The sequence below is a fragment of the Miniopterus schreibersii genome (genome assembly GCF_964146895.1).
Source record: "Miniopterus schreibersii genome assembly, chromosome: 2".
In the NCBI taxonomy this organism is placed as follows: Eukaryota; Metazoa; Chordata; class Mammalia; order Chiroptera; family Miniopteridae; genus Miniopterus; species Miniopterus schreibersii.
Window position 1 is genome coordinate 159,165,126 of NC_138102.1, and position 16,353 is coordinate 159,181,478.

Below are 16,353 nucleotides of genomic sequence, written 5' to 3' on the forward strand. Positions count from 1 at the left end.
ATGAATTATGGAATTAGGCTACTTGGTAGGAAGCAGAGACTTCTTTTTGATATATCTTTATTGATTTCAGAGAGGAAGGGAGAGGGAGAGAGAGAGTTGAAACATCAATGATGAGAGAGTTATCATTGATCAGCCGCCTCCTGCACGCCCCCAACTGGGGATTGAGCCCACAACCCGGGCACGTGCCCTGACCGGGAATCGAACCACGATCTTCTGGATCCTAGATCCATGCTCAACCCCTGAGCCACATCTGGCTGGGCAGAGACTGTTTTTATTGTAGAAGCTAGAAATGCCAGCATCCCTTCCAGGTAGGATGTGGGCATATGATGCAGGCTTCACCAGCCAGATGTACCCACTCATACGGGCAATCTGGAGCGAGAATTGAAGCAAGTGGGGGTCAAGAGAAACACTGGTGCAGTGGTGGCTGTGGTAAGCTTGAGTTTGTGGGGGCAATTCTGCCTGCAATGCTAATAGCAGATTCCAAGATGGTGTTACCACCGGTAGTGTCCTTATAATGAAGTTCTTTTACTCAAATCAGTTGTTTGTTGGTTTCTCTGGAGGACAACTGGGAAACCATTTGCAGGACATGTATGCTGATGGAGACGATTGGCAGAGAAGGAGAAAGGGATGACGCAGGATAACTGCAGAAAGGAATCTACAGAAGGCAAGAGGATAGGATCAAAGTGTGTCACTATTCAGTTGAAACGGTTATATAAACAGATATTGAACAAGGACCCGAGTACCCACCGGGCTAAGATACAGTGGATAAGGGAGATGGTCCCTTTCTTCTAAAAGTAATAGGTGTTAATGGATCACCCAGGAATTTTGCTAAAATGCAGATTCTGATTCAGTATAGCTGGGGTGGGGCCTGAAATTCTGCTTTTCTAATAAACTTCCAGGTGATGCTGCTGCATGCTGCTCAATTGTTGGACATTTCGAATAGTAAAGCTGTAGAGGATATGAGAAGTGATAAAAGGTAAACCTTAGGATCTGTGTGGCTGGGAAATGGCTAGCAGTAGAAATATTAGAGTATGGGGAGAGAACAGATAGTTTGGTTGGGGATTGAGGTTTGAGGGGATGATGGTACCTGCAGATCTTTTTGTATAAGAGACTGGGATTGGGGCACTTGATATTTAGACTTCATGGTCACATGCAGACCAGAAAATTGGCATTTGGTTAGTAAATGAGAATGGAATATAGAAAGTAGAAACTTAAGGAATATTTACTCCCTTTAAAGAATAAACAAGAAAGAGCCAAAGCTTTTAGTGTAGTGCTTTCCACTGTCTTAGGAGAGGAGAAAGATTAAAAAACAAAACACTAAAGATCAAAAAGTTAACACTAAAACTAGATTAAATCTTACTATTCCTTTAAATATTAAATTTTAGGATTTAATTTCCAAAGAAGAGCAATTTAATAATAAAAGTATGCATGTGTTGATTTAAATGAACTTTTAAGTAAAACCTAATTACTAGGTTACCTAACAAGTAAAAAGCCTTTTTTGTCTCTCTATACTAAAGACACATAAAGGTTTTATAAAGAGAAGAGGAAAATGAATCATTACTAAAACTGTGTTTTGAATTTGCAATTTTAAGGAAAAATAAATGAATGCAGTTTGCTTAAAAGTTTAGCTAATGAATTACAAGTGGATGCTTGACGTCAAAGCTGCCATTTTCAGTATAATACGCACAAGTGAAGAGAATGGCTTTGACAGATTATCAATGTTGTAGTCTTATCAAAAGTAGCACGCCAGAATGTGTTTGTTCTAAAAGGGCACTGACTTCCAATAAAATGTTTTTGTTAAATCACAAAATTTTAAGATTTTTACAGATCTAAACCTAGAGATGGGCTAAGAAAAGTTATTTGATAAAAAAAAAAAAAAAAAGTTGATAAAACCACTGAATTTTATTCTGCTGACATTTATTCTGCTGACCAGGCAGTGGGCATTGAACAAATTGGATCCTAAGCCTTTTTAAAAGGCATATTCAGTGAAGACCATTTTGCCTGCATAGCTGATGTTATTTGAATTTTTCTAGTTGACTCAAGGGTGCTCAGGTCCCATTTTTTTAAAAATATATTTTTATTGATTTCTGAGAGAGGAAGGGAGAGGGAGATAGAAACATCAATGATGAGAGTCGTCATTGATTGGCTGCCTCCTGCACGCCCCCCACTGGGGGATTGAGCCCGGAAACTTGGGCATGTGCCCTGACCAGGAATCGAACCCCGATCTCCTGGATCCTAGGTTGATGCTCAACCGCTGAGCCACGCCCTGCCGGACTCAGGTCAAATTTTAACAATGCCGCCCGGCCAGGCGTGGCTCAGCGGTTGAGTGTAGACCTAGGATCCAGGAGATCGGGGTTTGATTCCCAGTCAGGGTACATGCCCAGGTTGCAGACTCGATCCCTAGTTGGGGGTGTGCAGGAGGCAGCCCATCAATGACGACTCTCATCATTGATGTTTCTGTCTCGCTCTCTCCCTCTCCCTTCCTCTCTCTGAAATCAGTAAAGATATATTTAAAAACAAAACCAAAAAAAACAAACCAGTTATTGTCACTGTTGAAACTGCGTTCTTACAAGGTCAGAGATTATTGTGTTCACATAGAAAACAGCTATCTTGGGTAAGGTTACCTGGGCAATATGGCTATAATGATACTAAAATATCCAAATTTCTTCTTTGATGAAAGAATAGAGATTTTGAAATAGTATGAAGTCATTGGGTTCAATCTCTTACTTTGGCTTTATTCTGTGCCAGGGTCAGTTTGTCCCATAGGCCAGCTGTTTCACAAACAGATAGAAGAAATAATTTCCCCAAACAGGTACCAGTTTTAGAAGGGGCTTTAGGGGCACTGAGGCCTGCTATCCAAAATAAAACTCCCCATTCATTGGCCAGTATCTTTACCACCGTCCTTTTACTTAAGGCTTTGAACCTCAAGAATCTCTTTCCCATAACCAAACAAAGAAAAAGTAAGTGGAAAGTTCTATGAGGATTCAAGGACCAGCTGTTTTGGCCTAGTGGGTTGAGAAAGATGAATAGGGGTGACCTTTTAATTACGTCTTGAGAGGCAGTAAAGGTAAGGTCATGAAAAAGTGTCAGTCTATTGAGGATTTTGGGGTATGCTACTTCTGTGTACAACTTCCTACATGGATACAGGTAGCAAAAGGACAGAGGTTGGAACCTTTCAGTCCTGAGGAGAAAGTTAGTGATATGCTGGATACTTAATAACAGATTCAAGACTTCGAATTCATCAGACAGTAGTCAAGACTTGCAGTTTAATTGGATTCAATGAGCACTTATTTGGTACTTTAGTAGACTTGGCAAATTTTTTGTTTTCTATGGCCTTACCAAAATTTGTGAGCAAAACACTGCAGATGTTAAATGGTTTTATTTAAGTCACAAATACTTAATACAAGTAGATATTACTTCTACCTTGAGGAAAAAGTATTTAAGCATTGCTTCACTAATTTTTAAATTTACTGCCTACTTTTTTGGTTTACCTGAAGTCCATTCCTAATTATGATTACATTTACACAACTTGGGAATGAAAGATGTGATAACCATTTTATAAAATAGAAAATTGTATATAAGGCTAATTTTTAAAAAATAAGGTGGGTTGCATAATGCTAAAGTAATTTTTAGAATCTCATAATGATGATATTTGACCACTGTTACAGACTTAATGTGTATTCCCCCAAAATTCTTGAAGCCCTAACATCAATATGATGGTACTTGGAGGTGGGGCCTTTGGGAGGGAATTAGTTTTAGTTGAGAGTATAAAGGTGGGGCCCTCCATGATGGATTAGTGTCCTTGTAAGAAGAGGAAGAGAGCCCATAGGCTTTCTCTCTACCATGTGAGGACCCAATGAGAAGGCAGCCATCTGCAAGCAAGAGAAAGGGTCCTCAGCAGGAACTGAATCTGCCAGCACCTTGATTTCAGACTTCTTAGCATCCAGAACTGTAAGAAATGTCTGTTGTTTAAGCCATCCAGTCCATGGAGTTTTGTTGTAGCAGTCCAGCTCACTAAGACAATAACAGATTAATAGAAAAGTACCCTTTTATTGAGAGAGAAGACAAGTGTATTTACAATATTCAATGGTTAAATCATAGTCTGACTGTGAGACTTTTAAAAGCAGCAGTATTCCAGGAATTACAATTTATAAGGGGAAAAGAAAAACATTTCAAATAGGTTTCTGTTATAGAAAATACATTTGAACAATGACAGAAACACTTAAGGCTAAGTAGAATTAGACCTTTTCCTCCATCTTTATAGCAATAATCAAAGTACTTTTTTTTGTCACTAAGGCGGCTAATTTTGGAAAGGAAGAAACAACACGGTTTAGACAAACTGAAATAGTGGAGGACTAGTATGTTTAAAAATAGAGCCTCCTCAATGGTTATGAGTAAGAAATATACAACGCTGCCATGCAGTCTCAAACTCACATTTGAGATTAACCATGGACTCTTTAAAACTGAAAACTGCTCCAGCCTCTCTATCTTACTAAGGATCGGGAGATTAGCAAATCCTTTACACATTCCTGTCTATAATGCTTTCTGAAATAACATTGTTGAAAGAGATCTGTTACAGTGCAAAGAACATTTTGATAGATATGCATGTCCACAAAGGAGTTAAATAATACAGATGTTCCTTACATTAACAGACACTGTTTTGCTCTAAAAAGGTAGAGTTATTTAGCCTTTGTAAATAGTATGGGTCAGTCAAAAATATGTATAACAGAGTCCTACAGGGCAACTTGTGTAAGTCAGTCCCCAAAATATGTATATATTTGACACTCTCCAAGTGAGGGTATTACTTTTTTGAAGAACATTAGACACAATACTAAGTCTCTTATGCCATGAACTATTGAGGTAGGAGTCTTATTTTGTCAATATCATCTATTTTTCACAGATTATGTCATAAATCATATGCCAGTACCAAAAAGACAGTAATCCACAAAACTGAACCATTAGATTATACACCAAGTCTTTCCTTCTTTAAATGAGCAAGGTTGGGATTCTCTGTGCATCAAGAGATTTAACTAAAAGTAACATAGGTATAATACATTTTGTAGGCGTTTGTAAATATATACCACAAATTTCAATTATGATTTCATGTATTAAAAAGCTTTGTAACTTAAAAAAAAGTAAATAGTGCAATCATTAGTGGTAAAACAAATAGTACAATGGCTGTTGAAATGTGTTCCTGTATCTACCACAAAAGTTGCCACTGGAGAAAACTACTAATGAAGAAACAAGTTTCTTACTGCCTGCCTGGCAAGCAGCAATGGTAGAAAAGAACAACACATCATTTTTTAGTGTCATATTTTTAAGAAATAACCAATTTAATTACAATAAAATAACCTCAGCATGTGAACTCAGATATTTTCTCCATGGCTCAAGATGAAGTGTGATCATATGAAGTATACATATTGATTTTTATGTTATGAAAAAGCTGAAAATAAGGGAAAACTCAGCTTACGTGAATAGCCTTTAAAAATAGCTGTAAGTTGAACCTTTTAACATGTTAAGTCTTAAAGTAAACATTACCAATAGTTAGTTATTTTAGTTTGTAAAAAACATAACCACCACTAATTTTTTTTTTAAATAAAAAAAATCTACATCATGACATGGAAAACTCATTTGGTTTGCAATCAATATCTTATATAAAAGGCTGTTCAATGAAATAAGTTACGTAACAGACTACTTCATGGTCAAGAATGCTTTTTGTTAAATGCCTACATGTAATGAATGATACAGATATAGTCTTAGACTCCCAAGAAGTAAGAGTATTTCCAGAGTTGCACTGCTGACCAAAGAAGTGCTCAGCTATAATTTAGAAACTAAAAGCTAGTAAAGAATGACCTTTGCATATTCCAACAGAGAATACCTAGTTCAGGTTTTCACCTGGTTTTAAAATATTAAGATTCAGAAGAATCGCAAAAGTTTTATTTTCACCATGTTTACCAAAAAAAAGTGATTCATACATCAAAACTGGGTTTTCCTTGGTTTTCATACATTAAAGTAACATCATCCAATTTAACTCATGCATCACTTTCAGAGACACAGTGCAAGTGGAAATATTTTTCCAATTGTAGTGGACATTTCTAAAAAGCAAATGCCTACAGGTGCTCCTGAACCTTCAAGATAAAAAGAATCAGGCACCATAGCTCTCTGAGGATGGCTGAGTTTCGCATATTGTGGAAAAACAATAAAAATTGCCTTCACGAGTTTCAATATGCATTGTAACAGATTTCATCTCCTTCAGCTTGCTTGCTGACTTCTTACATCACTTGATTAGAAGCCTGTTTTCACTGCTTCTTTGTAAACTGCTGTTGGTACTTTGTTGGTATACATTTTAAACTTCTGTAAAGAACATTACAAGCTATTTCATGTAATTTAATCTGTGATGAATATTCTTCAAAGGACTTTATAAATAAGACTATTTTAAATGAGTCTTCAATTCACTGTTGTTATACCATATTGTTGCTTTCTCCAACTTTATCTACAAACTGCAAGAAGAAAAACAGATAATTAAAAGAAGCCTTCAGCATTATAAAATATTATATCAACATTTTAAATATTGATTTAAAAACCCACTTTATCAGATTTGTGGAGATTTAAGGTATGACTGACAATGATTAATCCAGTACTACTCACCACCATCTTCTGACACGTAAATGTGTGTAAAAAAAATTTTTTTTCTAAAAGTTACTTTTGCACGACATGTTACACATATGACTTTAAGGGTGCAACATGAGAAATACAACACAATGAATAAAAAAATTGGACAAAATGAAGTTAACACTGATAGCTTAACAAAAGAATAAAAAATTAAAAAGCTGAAATGTCACAGCCATTCATTCATTCATTAATGAACCCAATAAGATATTTCAACTGACCATTACTGTGGATCTCTTCTGGGCCTACGTAGTCTTTGAACAAACAGATTTAAGTCCATTAAGTACAATAATTAACAACAGCTATTGACTAAAAATACTTTAAATGTGTATCTGGACTATAGATGGAAAAGTGGTAATGACATTTAAATAGATGTAATGATGCAATCATAAATTTATAATTTTAACATACTTATATGTAAGTGGTTATTTACTTTGGTTACCCCACCCCAAATATAAAGCAACTGGGCTTTCATCAGCATTCCAGATGGTGATGCAAACAAATATTAAAGCAAACTAATAGTGGAGATATTAAAAGTCATGCAACCAAAGTGGTTATAATACCATCAAAATCTAGCAATCACCTAACTCTTTCATTGCACTATTCACATTTTCACTTAAGCATTTGTTATAATGAAGTAATAATAACAAGACACATAATTTGGGTGTCCATTTATGCAAATACTGAAGAATCCTTAAATTAAGGATATGAATAATGATTACAATTCTATAACTAGAAGTTTCACTAATTCCATGCTAAGTATAAACAGCACTGACTACTGTGAGTTTGGAGATTAATACCAATGAAATCAGGATATACCCCTAGGTTCCAACATCTTTTTTTTTTTTAAATTTTATATTATGGCAAATAGGTGACTGGCACACTATAACAAAAAGTTGCTCTGAAAGTACTAATAGATTCATTAGAATTTTAAGGTAAATTTAGGTGGTGAGAAAGCACATTTTCTCTTCAAAGGTAACTTCTAATATGTAGGTTGTGTGGGCTGAAAGGTTCTGACTCTACCACTGACTTGAGGATAAAAAAAAAATTAGGCTTATAGTGGTACCTCTGGTTCTTTGAGAATTCAGTACATGCTATGGACTGTCTCTCAAGAAACATCTACAAAAATCTATGTGCAACTTTAGCCCCACATTGGAGAAATAGGTCAGAGAGAGCTGGGGACAGAATTTTATCATCTGATTTTCAGTATAATAGTGCTTCATTTAATTGTCTTAATGCATCTCATTTGGTGAGCTAGTCTAAAAAAGAAAATAAGAAATAGTGATGTCATTTTATGTTGCTTCTAAAATTAGAGATGATATAAAAGTTACCTGAAAAGTACCTTGAACTCTCAAAGTGAAAGGGAGCATAGCATATCAATCCGAGTTGTATTAAAAAATAGAGAACAGTATTAGGAGTACAGTGAGACAAAATTTCAGGCTTTAGATTTACCAATGATGATTTTCTCTGGTATTCATGGTAACTGTCATCTATGTGATGCAACCACTTATATTATAACAAAAACATCAATCATGTGTCAATTACTCTAATTTCTGGAAGTAAAGAGCATCAAAGAGTATTTTGATGGTTTAAAAATTATATCTTTAAATACAGATTACTTACTGATCTAATTCCGGGTAAATTCAAGATGGACCCAAGGACTGGCACTCTTCTAATGAAGCCAACGACCACAGGAAAGAAGCCCCTAGGAGAAGAAAACAACTGTTGTCTGTACTTGCACACTTCATTATCAAAGCAAACTGCTAACCAAGTAAAAAGAATGTGTCAAAATTTTGAATATTTTAGAGACTTCAAACTTCAGTTAACTTTTCTCACCTCTCCCAGGATTTGATTCCTTCCTTAATTATGTTCTTATAACATTTACATATATACCTTTAACAGCATTACTACTATAATCCTACTAGTATCTTTATGTATTTTCCATATTGGAAAAGAGATTCTCTAAAGCAGATTTGGCACTTAATTCATATTTATGTCTCCTGTGGATAATATGGTGCCTGGCAGACAAAAGACAAAATATTTACATTCCTTTAACACATTATTAAACCAATTTTACTTAAAGGTATTTTCTTACATTGCATACTATTGTTCACTCGGTAGCTGGCATTTGTAAAATACTAACTGTTCAAACCTCCCACAGTTTATTTAGTACAAAACTTTCTAATATGTATAAGCATTAAAGAAATTGCTATTAAGTGGCAGTAACTATGCAGTATCAGGTTCTACATATTAAAATGCTGGATCTATCTATCACTTTTAGTTGATGAAAATAGCAAACATAAAGAAAGTGCCTAAAAAGGCCAATAAAATGAATTTTATTAAATTAAAAATACTTTACAAGATAATTCATATCCTTACACAGGCAATTATTCACACCTGATAAACATTTTATAGTTGATTAAATTACTAAAACTATAATAAAAAATTCAGTGTTATCAAAAGTCCATTCAAGAAAACTACAGTCTTCTTACTCATGCTGATGCAACTATCTGGGTTTCTGGAATTATTTGACAACTGTTTTATTGAAAGGAAAAAAGTGCAGTGAGTGCCTTACCTGAACAAGAGAAAGAATCCATAAATTTCGAAGATCATGCCTATCAAAGGCCAACCAATAAGGACTACAAATACGCCACCCAAGAAAAATCCTGTGGCTTTCATTTTATGTTTTTGGAAGAAGAATCTGAATGTCCTTTCTAAACCAATTACAAAAGCCAAGCCAGCTACAAATAAAACCTAAAGAAGAAATAAAATGCAACATAGAAAAAGTAGGTAAGCACACTGCATAAATTTGACTGTCAAAGGTAAATATTAAAAAAAAGGAGCACATCTGGCTTTTAATATGGGCAACTGGCCAGAGAAAACTACACTGCACACCAAGAAGCAGACCAAGGAGTGGGCTAAGCATGGTGAGAGCTGCAGCAGTACCCCGCTCTTCTCAATCCTTCCCTATCGTGAGTAAATGGAGAGAAAGAGAAACGAGGAAAGGTTAGTTACCAACTGCACTGCACCAGCAGTGACTTTCCCAGGGTAAGCTAGATGGCGGTGGCTTAATCAAATAGACGAATGGCAAGACGAAAGAGGGAAGCTGCCCATAAATATATCCTTGTTCTGCACACTTCACCCTGGGCTATAGGAGCTCCTATGGATGGGAGAAATACTGACATGGCCAAGGTGATGGAAGAAGAAACCATGCAAAGCCAGGAGAAGGATTCCAGTTTTATCAACTCCAGAATATCTGGTGACAGCAGTAATAAAAATATGGCTATGTGTTCTCAAATACATATATATTTTGTATGTTTTCAGACAGTGGACAAGAAATGGTGATCTATTAGAAGCTTGTTTTTCCCCAAGTTTTATTCCCAAATCCTTGCCTTTCTTCATTAACTTTCTTCAGTGAAAAATACTTCACATATATATTGATTAATAAGTCAATGGTTAAGCTTCATATTCTGATGCCAATGCTGTTTACATTATTTATTAAAACATCAATTTGGAACAATTTTGTTACCCTTTATATTTACCAATTTGCAATTAAAAGCCCAATGGTAATATACACTCAAAGATATTTAATGGGGGCTATCAAGTCATCTACTTTTAACTCCTATTTAGAGGCAGCCTTGATTTATTTTACTGTAAATCATGTATCAAACACTTAACGTAGTCATGGAATTAGAAAACCTCATTAAGTGTTTACCTCTTGTTTAAACAGAGAGCTAACAGGTTTCATTCCTGATGGAAACAGAGAATGTAATAGAAATTTAAGTGAATTATTTCCCCTAAATTTAATAGCAGGCAAGAATTCATTTGTAGCTAAAATTTTCTTACGAGGTTAAAATATATATTGAAAAACTCACATTTCCAATAGCCAGTAGTGCTTTGTCAAAAAAGAGAATCATTCCGAAGAACAGGAAAAACACTCCAAATCCTGTTAATCCCATTCCAATTTCTGCAATATAAATTATATGGTTAAGGGTAGAGAAAAATTACAGTTCCATTTAAATCTCTGTAAACGAAGATAATTTTTCAGTTTTTCTTTTGGCTGATATAAGGAAAAAGGTCTCCAATATTGCAGGTTAACTTTGTAATGACATTCACTAAGATTTATAACAAATTAACATCAACAAATTACCTTGAAATTTAAAATATAAATGGGAATTTCTAATTCTTATATAAGAGAGCATTTCTTATACACATACCCATAATAGAGAAAGATAAATCAGGATTATAAACCTTTGGTTATATATTTTTTTCCTTCCAAGAATCCCTCTGGCATCAGACATAAATATATGGGTTTACTTTTATTATTTATTTCCTTTCATATTCTATGACTATTATTTATATGGACCCTATCTGCAGTTCCTTCTTTCCCCTCTAAAGTTAATTCCTTCTATAACCCATAGAAATTGCTATGGTAGGTTAGTACAATTTATTTCAATACATTAGCAACAGGAAATACTTTGAGAATCAGGTAGTGGTCTCCTCAAAAGTTAAGTTTCAAAAGGTTAGGGATCCCTTTTAACTTCTTGATGGCTTATTATGTTATCTTCTACAAATTTATCGAAACTATGAATCCATTCACCTATTTAGTCTGTGTCCTTAAATTGCCTCTCCAAAGTTTCAAAGACTACTGTTTTACCTAATATTAATAGTCTGGGTTTCTGCTCTTTCATTCAGACGAGATCAGGCGCGTTCAGGGTGGTATGGCCGTAGACTGCTCTTTCATTCAAAAACAAAGAATTGTCGACCAACTCTTAGATGCCAGCAACTGTTCTAAGTACTAAGTGGTGGGTAAAGTGTAAGCTTTGAAATCTGTGTATAGAACTAGGAATTTTATTGCCTTTATATTCTCCAGAACTCATCTTTTATAGTTTGAAGAACCTAACTTTCTAAGGTTACAGTTGTACATTTCTGTTAGTACTACAAAGCACAATCAATCCACTAAGTCACCTCCTTGATCAGTTTAGTTTTGTTTTTAGGAAATAGTTACCAATTCTAATTTTTCTAGAAGCACTATCTGCATAACATAATGAATCAGGGCAGAAACACAATCCTAAATACATTGTTAGTGATTTCTGATCTGTTACTTAACCTTTTTGCCTGGGCTCCAGAAAGCTAAAATCTAGGTCACAGCTACTTAAAAAAATTTTAAGCCATGTAAAATGTTTTGATGAATTTAAAATTTATATCATATACCTTTTTCTACATTCTCTACTTCATCAATTTACAGTTAACTACTGCCTTCCATTCCATGACCTCTTTCTCCCAGTTAGTCTGAAAGAATTCAGGTACCTGTCTATAAATACACTGATAAGTGTTTCCACAGACACTAATTTTTTATGAAAATTTGGGGCTGATACTTTCATGCTTAAATGCCTTAAAAGAATTTACCAAAATAACTGTTTCTATGGCAGACATAATTTCCCAGGAGAAAAGATGAACATAAGAGCAACTGAAATTCCATTAAATAACTAATGAGCAGTTAGGATTTAACCACTGGCAGCTGAGTTAAATGAACATGACTAATTTCTATCTTTTCACAAATTATACTGATTACATACAAATTTTGAGATGACTGTTCAAAAAGGAAATTATATGGAAATACATCTATTATGCATTGAGAATTTACCAGAAGTAGCCATTATAAGGTGCTTTCCACACCTTACGTAACTTAATCCTCCCAATACTACTTCAAGGTAGGTGTTATTGTTTTAGAGATGCCAGAACTTGAGGTTTAGAGGACTTAATTTGCCTAAAGTCACATTTCTTAAGCATTTGAACTCAGGTCCATTTGAAGCCAAAGTCTGTGTGCTTAGCCATTATGCCATACTGCTTCCCACAGAATTTTCAGGTTAAATATGCTTTGGTCCATGAAACTTAGTGTACATTAGAGTACACTGAACTTCTGGGGAAGCATCTTTAGTTGGTTCAGGCTTAATATAATTAGCTTATCTAATATAACTACATAGGTGTTAGTAGAACTATTAGAAATTGACTGCAATCCTGGCCAGTGAGACTCAACTGGTTGTCATCCTGTGTACCGAAAAGTCACCAATTCGATTCCTGGTCAGGGCACATGCCCGGGTTGTGGACTTGATCCCCGGTAGGGATGTGGGCCGGGGTGTGTGTAAGAGGCAGCCGATCAATGTTTCTCTCTCTCTCTCCCTCTGTCTAAAATCAATTACATAGATATACACACACACACATATACATATAAAGAAATCGCAGTGAAAAAAAGACAATGTCTAAATATGGTTTTATATTTAATGAAATGTTTATACAAATATGTTGTAATTCCTTTAACAAACTGTGAGATAAAAAGTAGCACCAGCCCCATGTTTTGTATGGGCAACCAAAGACCACAGAGATTTATAACCTAACCTTGACCAAAGATCAGCAAATGTGTATGTGGTGGTGGGCGCAGGGGCTGGAGAGGACAGGTGGTGGTGGTGTGGTCAGGCTGGGAATTCAAATCCAGTCTATAAGACTCCACAGTCTGAACAATAACATGGAAACCAAAACATTCTTGCTACTTTTTCCAGTGCAGTCAAGCAGATCTTTTTAGCATCTCTTCCAAAACTGGCACTAGCGTGATGCTCCCAAGTATTCCCTGATCTGAAGGGGTCAAAGTCTCAAACTGGCCTCATTGTGCCTTTTTCTCATCTCCAGAATTCCTTCTTCCCTATGCATGTGCATTCATAAGCCCATTGGTTATTAAAGCCCTACACAGATATACTTGCTCACCACCAGAATCAGACCCAGTAAGATAAACTTATCTTCCTCTAGTGCACTATCAAACCTTCATTCCTTTTGCCTGTGTTTAACAAACAATCTGATAAAAAGTAATCTAGTAAAATGAATTTGTCTAAAATAAAGTTTATTGTAGAAATTTTGTAAGAAAAGATATGCTTAATCCAATGGCAATTACTGTTAGCACTGTGGCATCTGATTTTAAATACTACTTTAAAGCAGCATTGTCTTTCTTTCTACGCCTTTTAAAAAATAGAAAATGTCAGAATAAAGAACTCGAGTGACTATCAACTGAATTGAACTCAACTGAATATCATGGTAGAATTTCAGGCTATGTGATATAATGAAGTAAAGATTTAGAGGCAGCAAGAGAACTGCCCCACTCAGTTCCACTCAATAAATCTTTTTTTTGGGGGGGGGGGGAAGAGAGGGCTATTACAGAATCCCTTAAAACAGCCATGAATTGCTATTTATTCTACTCTGATCAGTACTTGGTCACCCTCTCCCAGAATCAGAATCCCAGAATAATATTGGCAAATCACTGGAATGATGGCCAATTCTTGCAGTTAAACACACACACAAATACCATTTGAAGTCCAAAGGGCTTTTGGTTCATTAATCATTTTGTGTTCCAATCCACTCTCCTACCTAAAACATTTGGCAGAAGAGCAGCAAAGAGCCCAATTTCATCTTTCTCATTAACTTAATGAAGTGAGGAGAATGCTTCCCATTCTGCCCATCTTTCAACCCCACTGTCTTGTTCTGATTTTTGGAAGGATGTAAATCAGGCACTTGTCCTGTAATAAGTCTTCCACACAAGAGAATGCCCATGCACAGGATAGAAAAATTCATATTTTTATCTAGGCAATAATATTGACTCAGCCAGATAGGAGTAATAATAATTTATAGTTAGACAGGAAAGCTACGTAGAGTTTAAGTACTTCTTCCAAGTAATTAGAATTAGACATAAATTCTAGCAATTTATGTATACAATTCTGCTAATTTCCTTGGACAACCTAATTTTAATTTTGGGTTGTAATCAAGAGGAACTGTGCTTCATAAAGAAAATAGGCTCCGAACTGCCTATGAAATTTCTCAAAAAAAAAAACACACAAAAAAAACCTCTATAAGATCTCTCTTACTGTTGGAGCTATTTTTGCTATGAAAGAATTTCACTATTCTAAGATAGATCTCAAAGTTTACAACATCTTTTATATGCTAGTAGGGTACAAAAAGAGCAAAGGTTTTTAAGCCAGCAGAGTTGGGATCAAGCCTTGTTTTTCTAATTATGACCATACATTGAATTGCTTTAGAGCCTCCTTTAATGTATAAAAGAGATATATTCCTCTCTACTTTACAGGGCTCTTATAAGAATTAAGTGTAATTACTTATATGAAAGCACATGGTAAACTTAAAGATGCCATTATGCAACTGCTAGTTTTTATCATTTATTATTATTATTTTTTAAAGGACTATATATATTTAGATTTTCTCTGGTCAGAACAGATGAGGCCAAACGACCAAAATAAGAACTCTTCCTGGGCCAGGGCAGGTGGCCCCAAGGTGCAGACTCAGTCCAATCTCAGGAAAGAAGAGAAGAGAGCCTGACCGGGGTGCAGTGTGTGTGCACAACCTTAGGAGCTCTGTGAAGTTCAAGTCAGCCACAGCTTGAATCCAAACCTTAATACTCCACTTTAAAATAGAGCATTTAAAATGAAGTGTAATTTTCATTTCCATAAACTGTTTAATTCTTAAAATCTTGAAAATCCAAGTAAGTTAACCAGAATAAGAAATAAAAGGCGTGGCTGATAAAACAAAATGAGACAAAAAGACTATCCAGACCATCCAAAGATAGGTAGCACAAGGTAGATAATGTAAATAAAAATTATTTAGACTGGTAAAAAGGAGTAGAAAAGTCGAAGTGTTATAGTGAGAGAAAAAGAAACACATAGCAATGCCAATCTTAGAGATAAGAGTGTCCTGGAGAACTCCGAGGCATGCAGAAAGAGATGCTAAAATAATAAAATAAGCCACAAAGCACAATATACAATATCAACAAAAGAAATCCTTCAATGAACACAAAATGACTTTTTACTCTTTTGGAAGCATTAGCTGGTGGGAAAGTGAAGTCATTTCACGGGATTTTTGGAGGGCTGCTTCCATTGCTGGCAAAAGGCGCACATTCGAAATACGTATGAGCATATTTTCAAAAGGAGTCTATAATAGGTGACGTTTAAAATTCCGCCTCCCAGACAATCAGCCAGTAACTTGCAGGCGACCCCAAGTCAGTTATGCCCAGAAACGTCCTCAAGAGTGGGCCGCGGACGCCGCACCGCAAACTTTCCCCAGGGGCGGACCGTCCGCAGGAACAAAGCGCCCATCTCCCCGCGGGCGAGAGCGGCGCGAGCCCGACCCGAGCCGGACCCAGGGCGAGCGCTGCCCTGCCAGCTCGGGCGTCTCCCCGGACCCCACTGCCTCTCCTCCCGGGCCAGGTCTGCCCCTGCAAGTGCAACCCTCGCCCCCTCAAAACAGCCCTTCAGGTTCCCACAGCCCCAGCTCGGTTTCGCAGGCCGCCGCTCCCAACTCGGAGCTTCATTCATTTACCAGCACGGGGGGGGGGGGGGGGCGGGGAGGGAAGGGGAGGGTGGGCGAGGGCGAGACCAAGCCCCAGCCCCAGCCCGGGGTGTGCTGGGCTCAAGGCAGGGACCCCGGGGCAGGTGCTTACTCTGGGTGTCCGTTAAGGAGATCATGGCTGCAGGGGTGAGGACAACGACGACGGCGCCTCGAGGAACCCAGGGTGTGAAGCCAAGACCAGAGGAATGAAGCCGGGAAACAACCCAGGAGAGAGCCGCCACGTCTTCCGGAAACACGCAGCCACCCCATCCCAGCTCCAAGACGGCGTTCTATTGGCTAAAC

General features: G+C 36.6%; 1 protein-coding gene across 2 annotated transcripts; it reads right to left on the reverse strand.

Annotated features, from left to right (window-relative positions):
- Window positions 1–4,030: 4,030 nt before the first annotated feature.
- GOLT1B (golgi transport 1B) lies at window positions 4,031–16,328 on the reverse strand. Of its 2 annotated transcripts, none has more exons than XR_013998129.1 (5): window positions 16,163–16,317; window positions 10,545–10,636; window positions 9,245–9,423; window positions 8,001–8,374; window positions 4,031–6,923 (listed from the first exon to the last, which is right to left on the reverse strand). XR_013998129.1 is itself a non-coding variant. In XM_081127858.1 (5 exons), the coding sequence occupies exons 1-5, from the start codon at window positions 16,185–16,187 to the stop codon at window positions 6,462–6,464; spliced, it is 417 nt and encodes a 138-aa protein (XP_080983984.1). In that variant the 5' UTR covers window positions 16,188–16,328; the 3' UTR covers window positions 4,031–6,461. The 2 variants fall into 2 exon arrangements, 1 of the variants encoding a protein (XP_080983984.1); XM_081127858.1 differs by having other exon boundaries at window positions 4,031–6,500; window positions 8,293–8,374; window positions 16,163–16,328.
- Window positions 16,329–16,353: the final 25 nt, after the last annotated feature.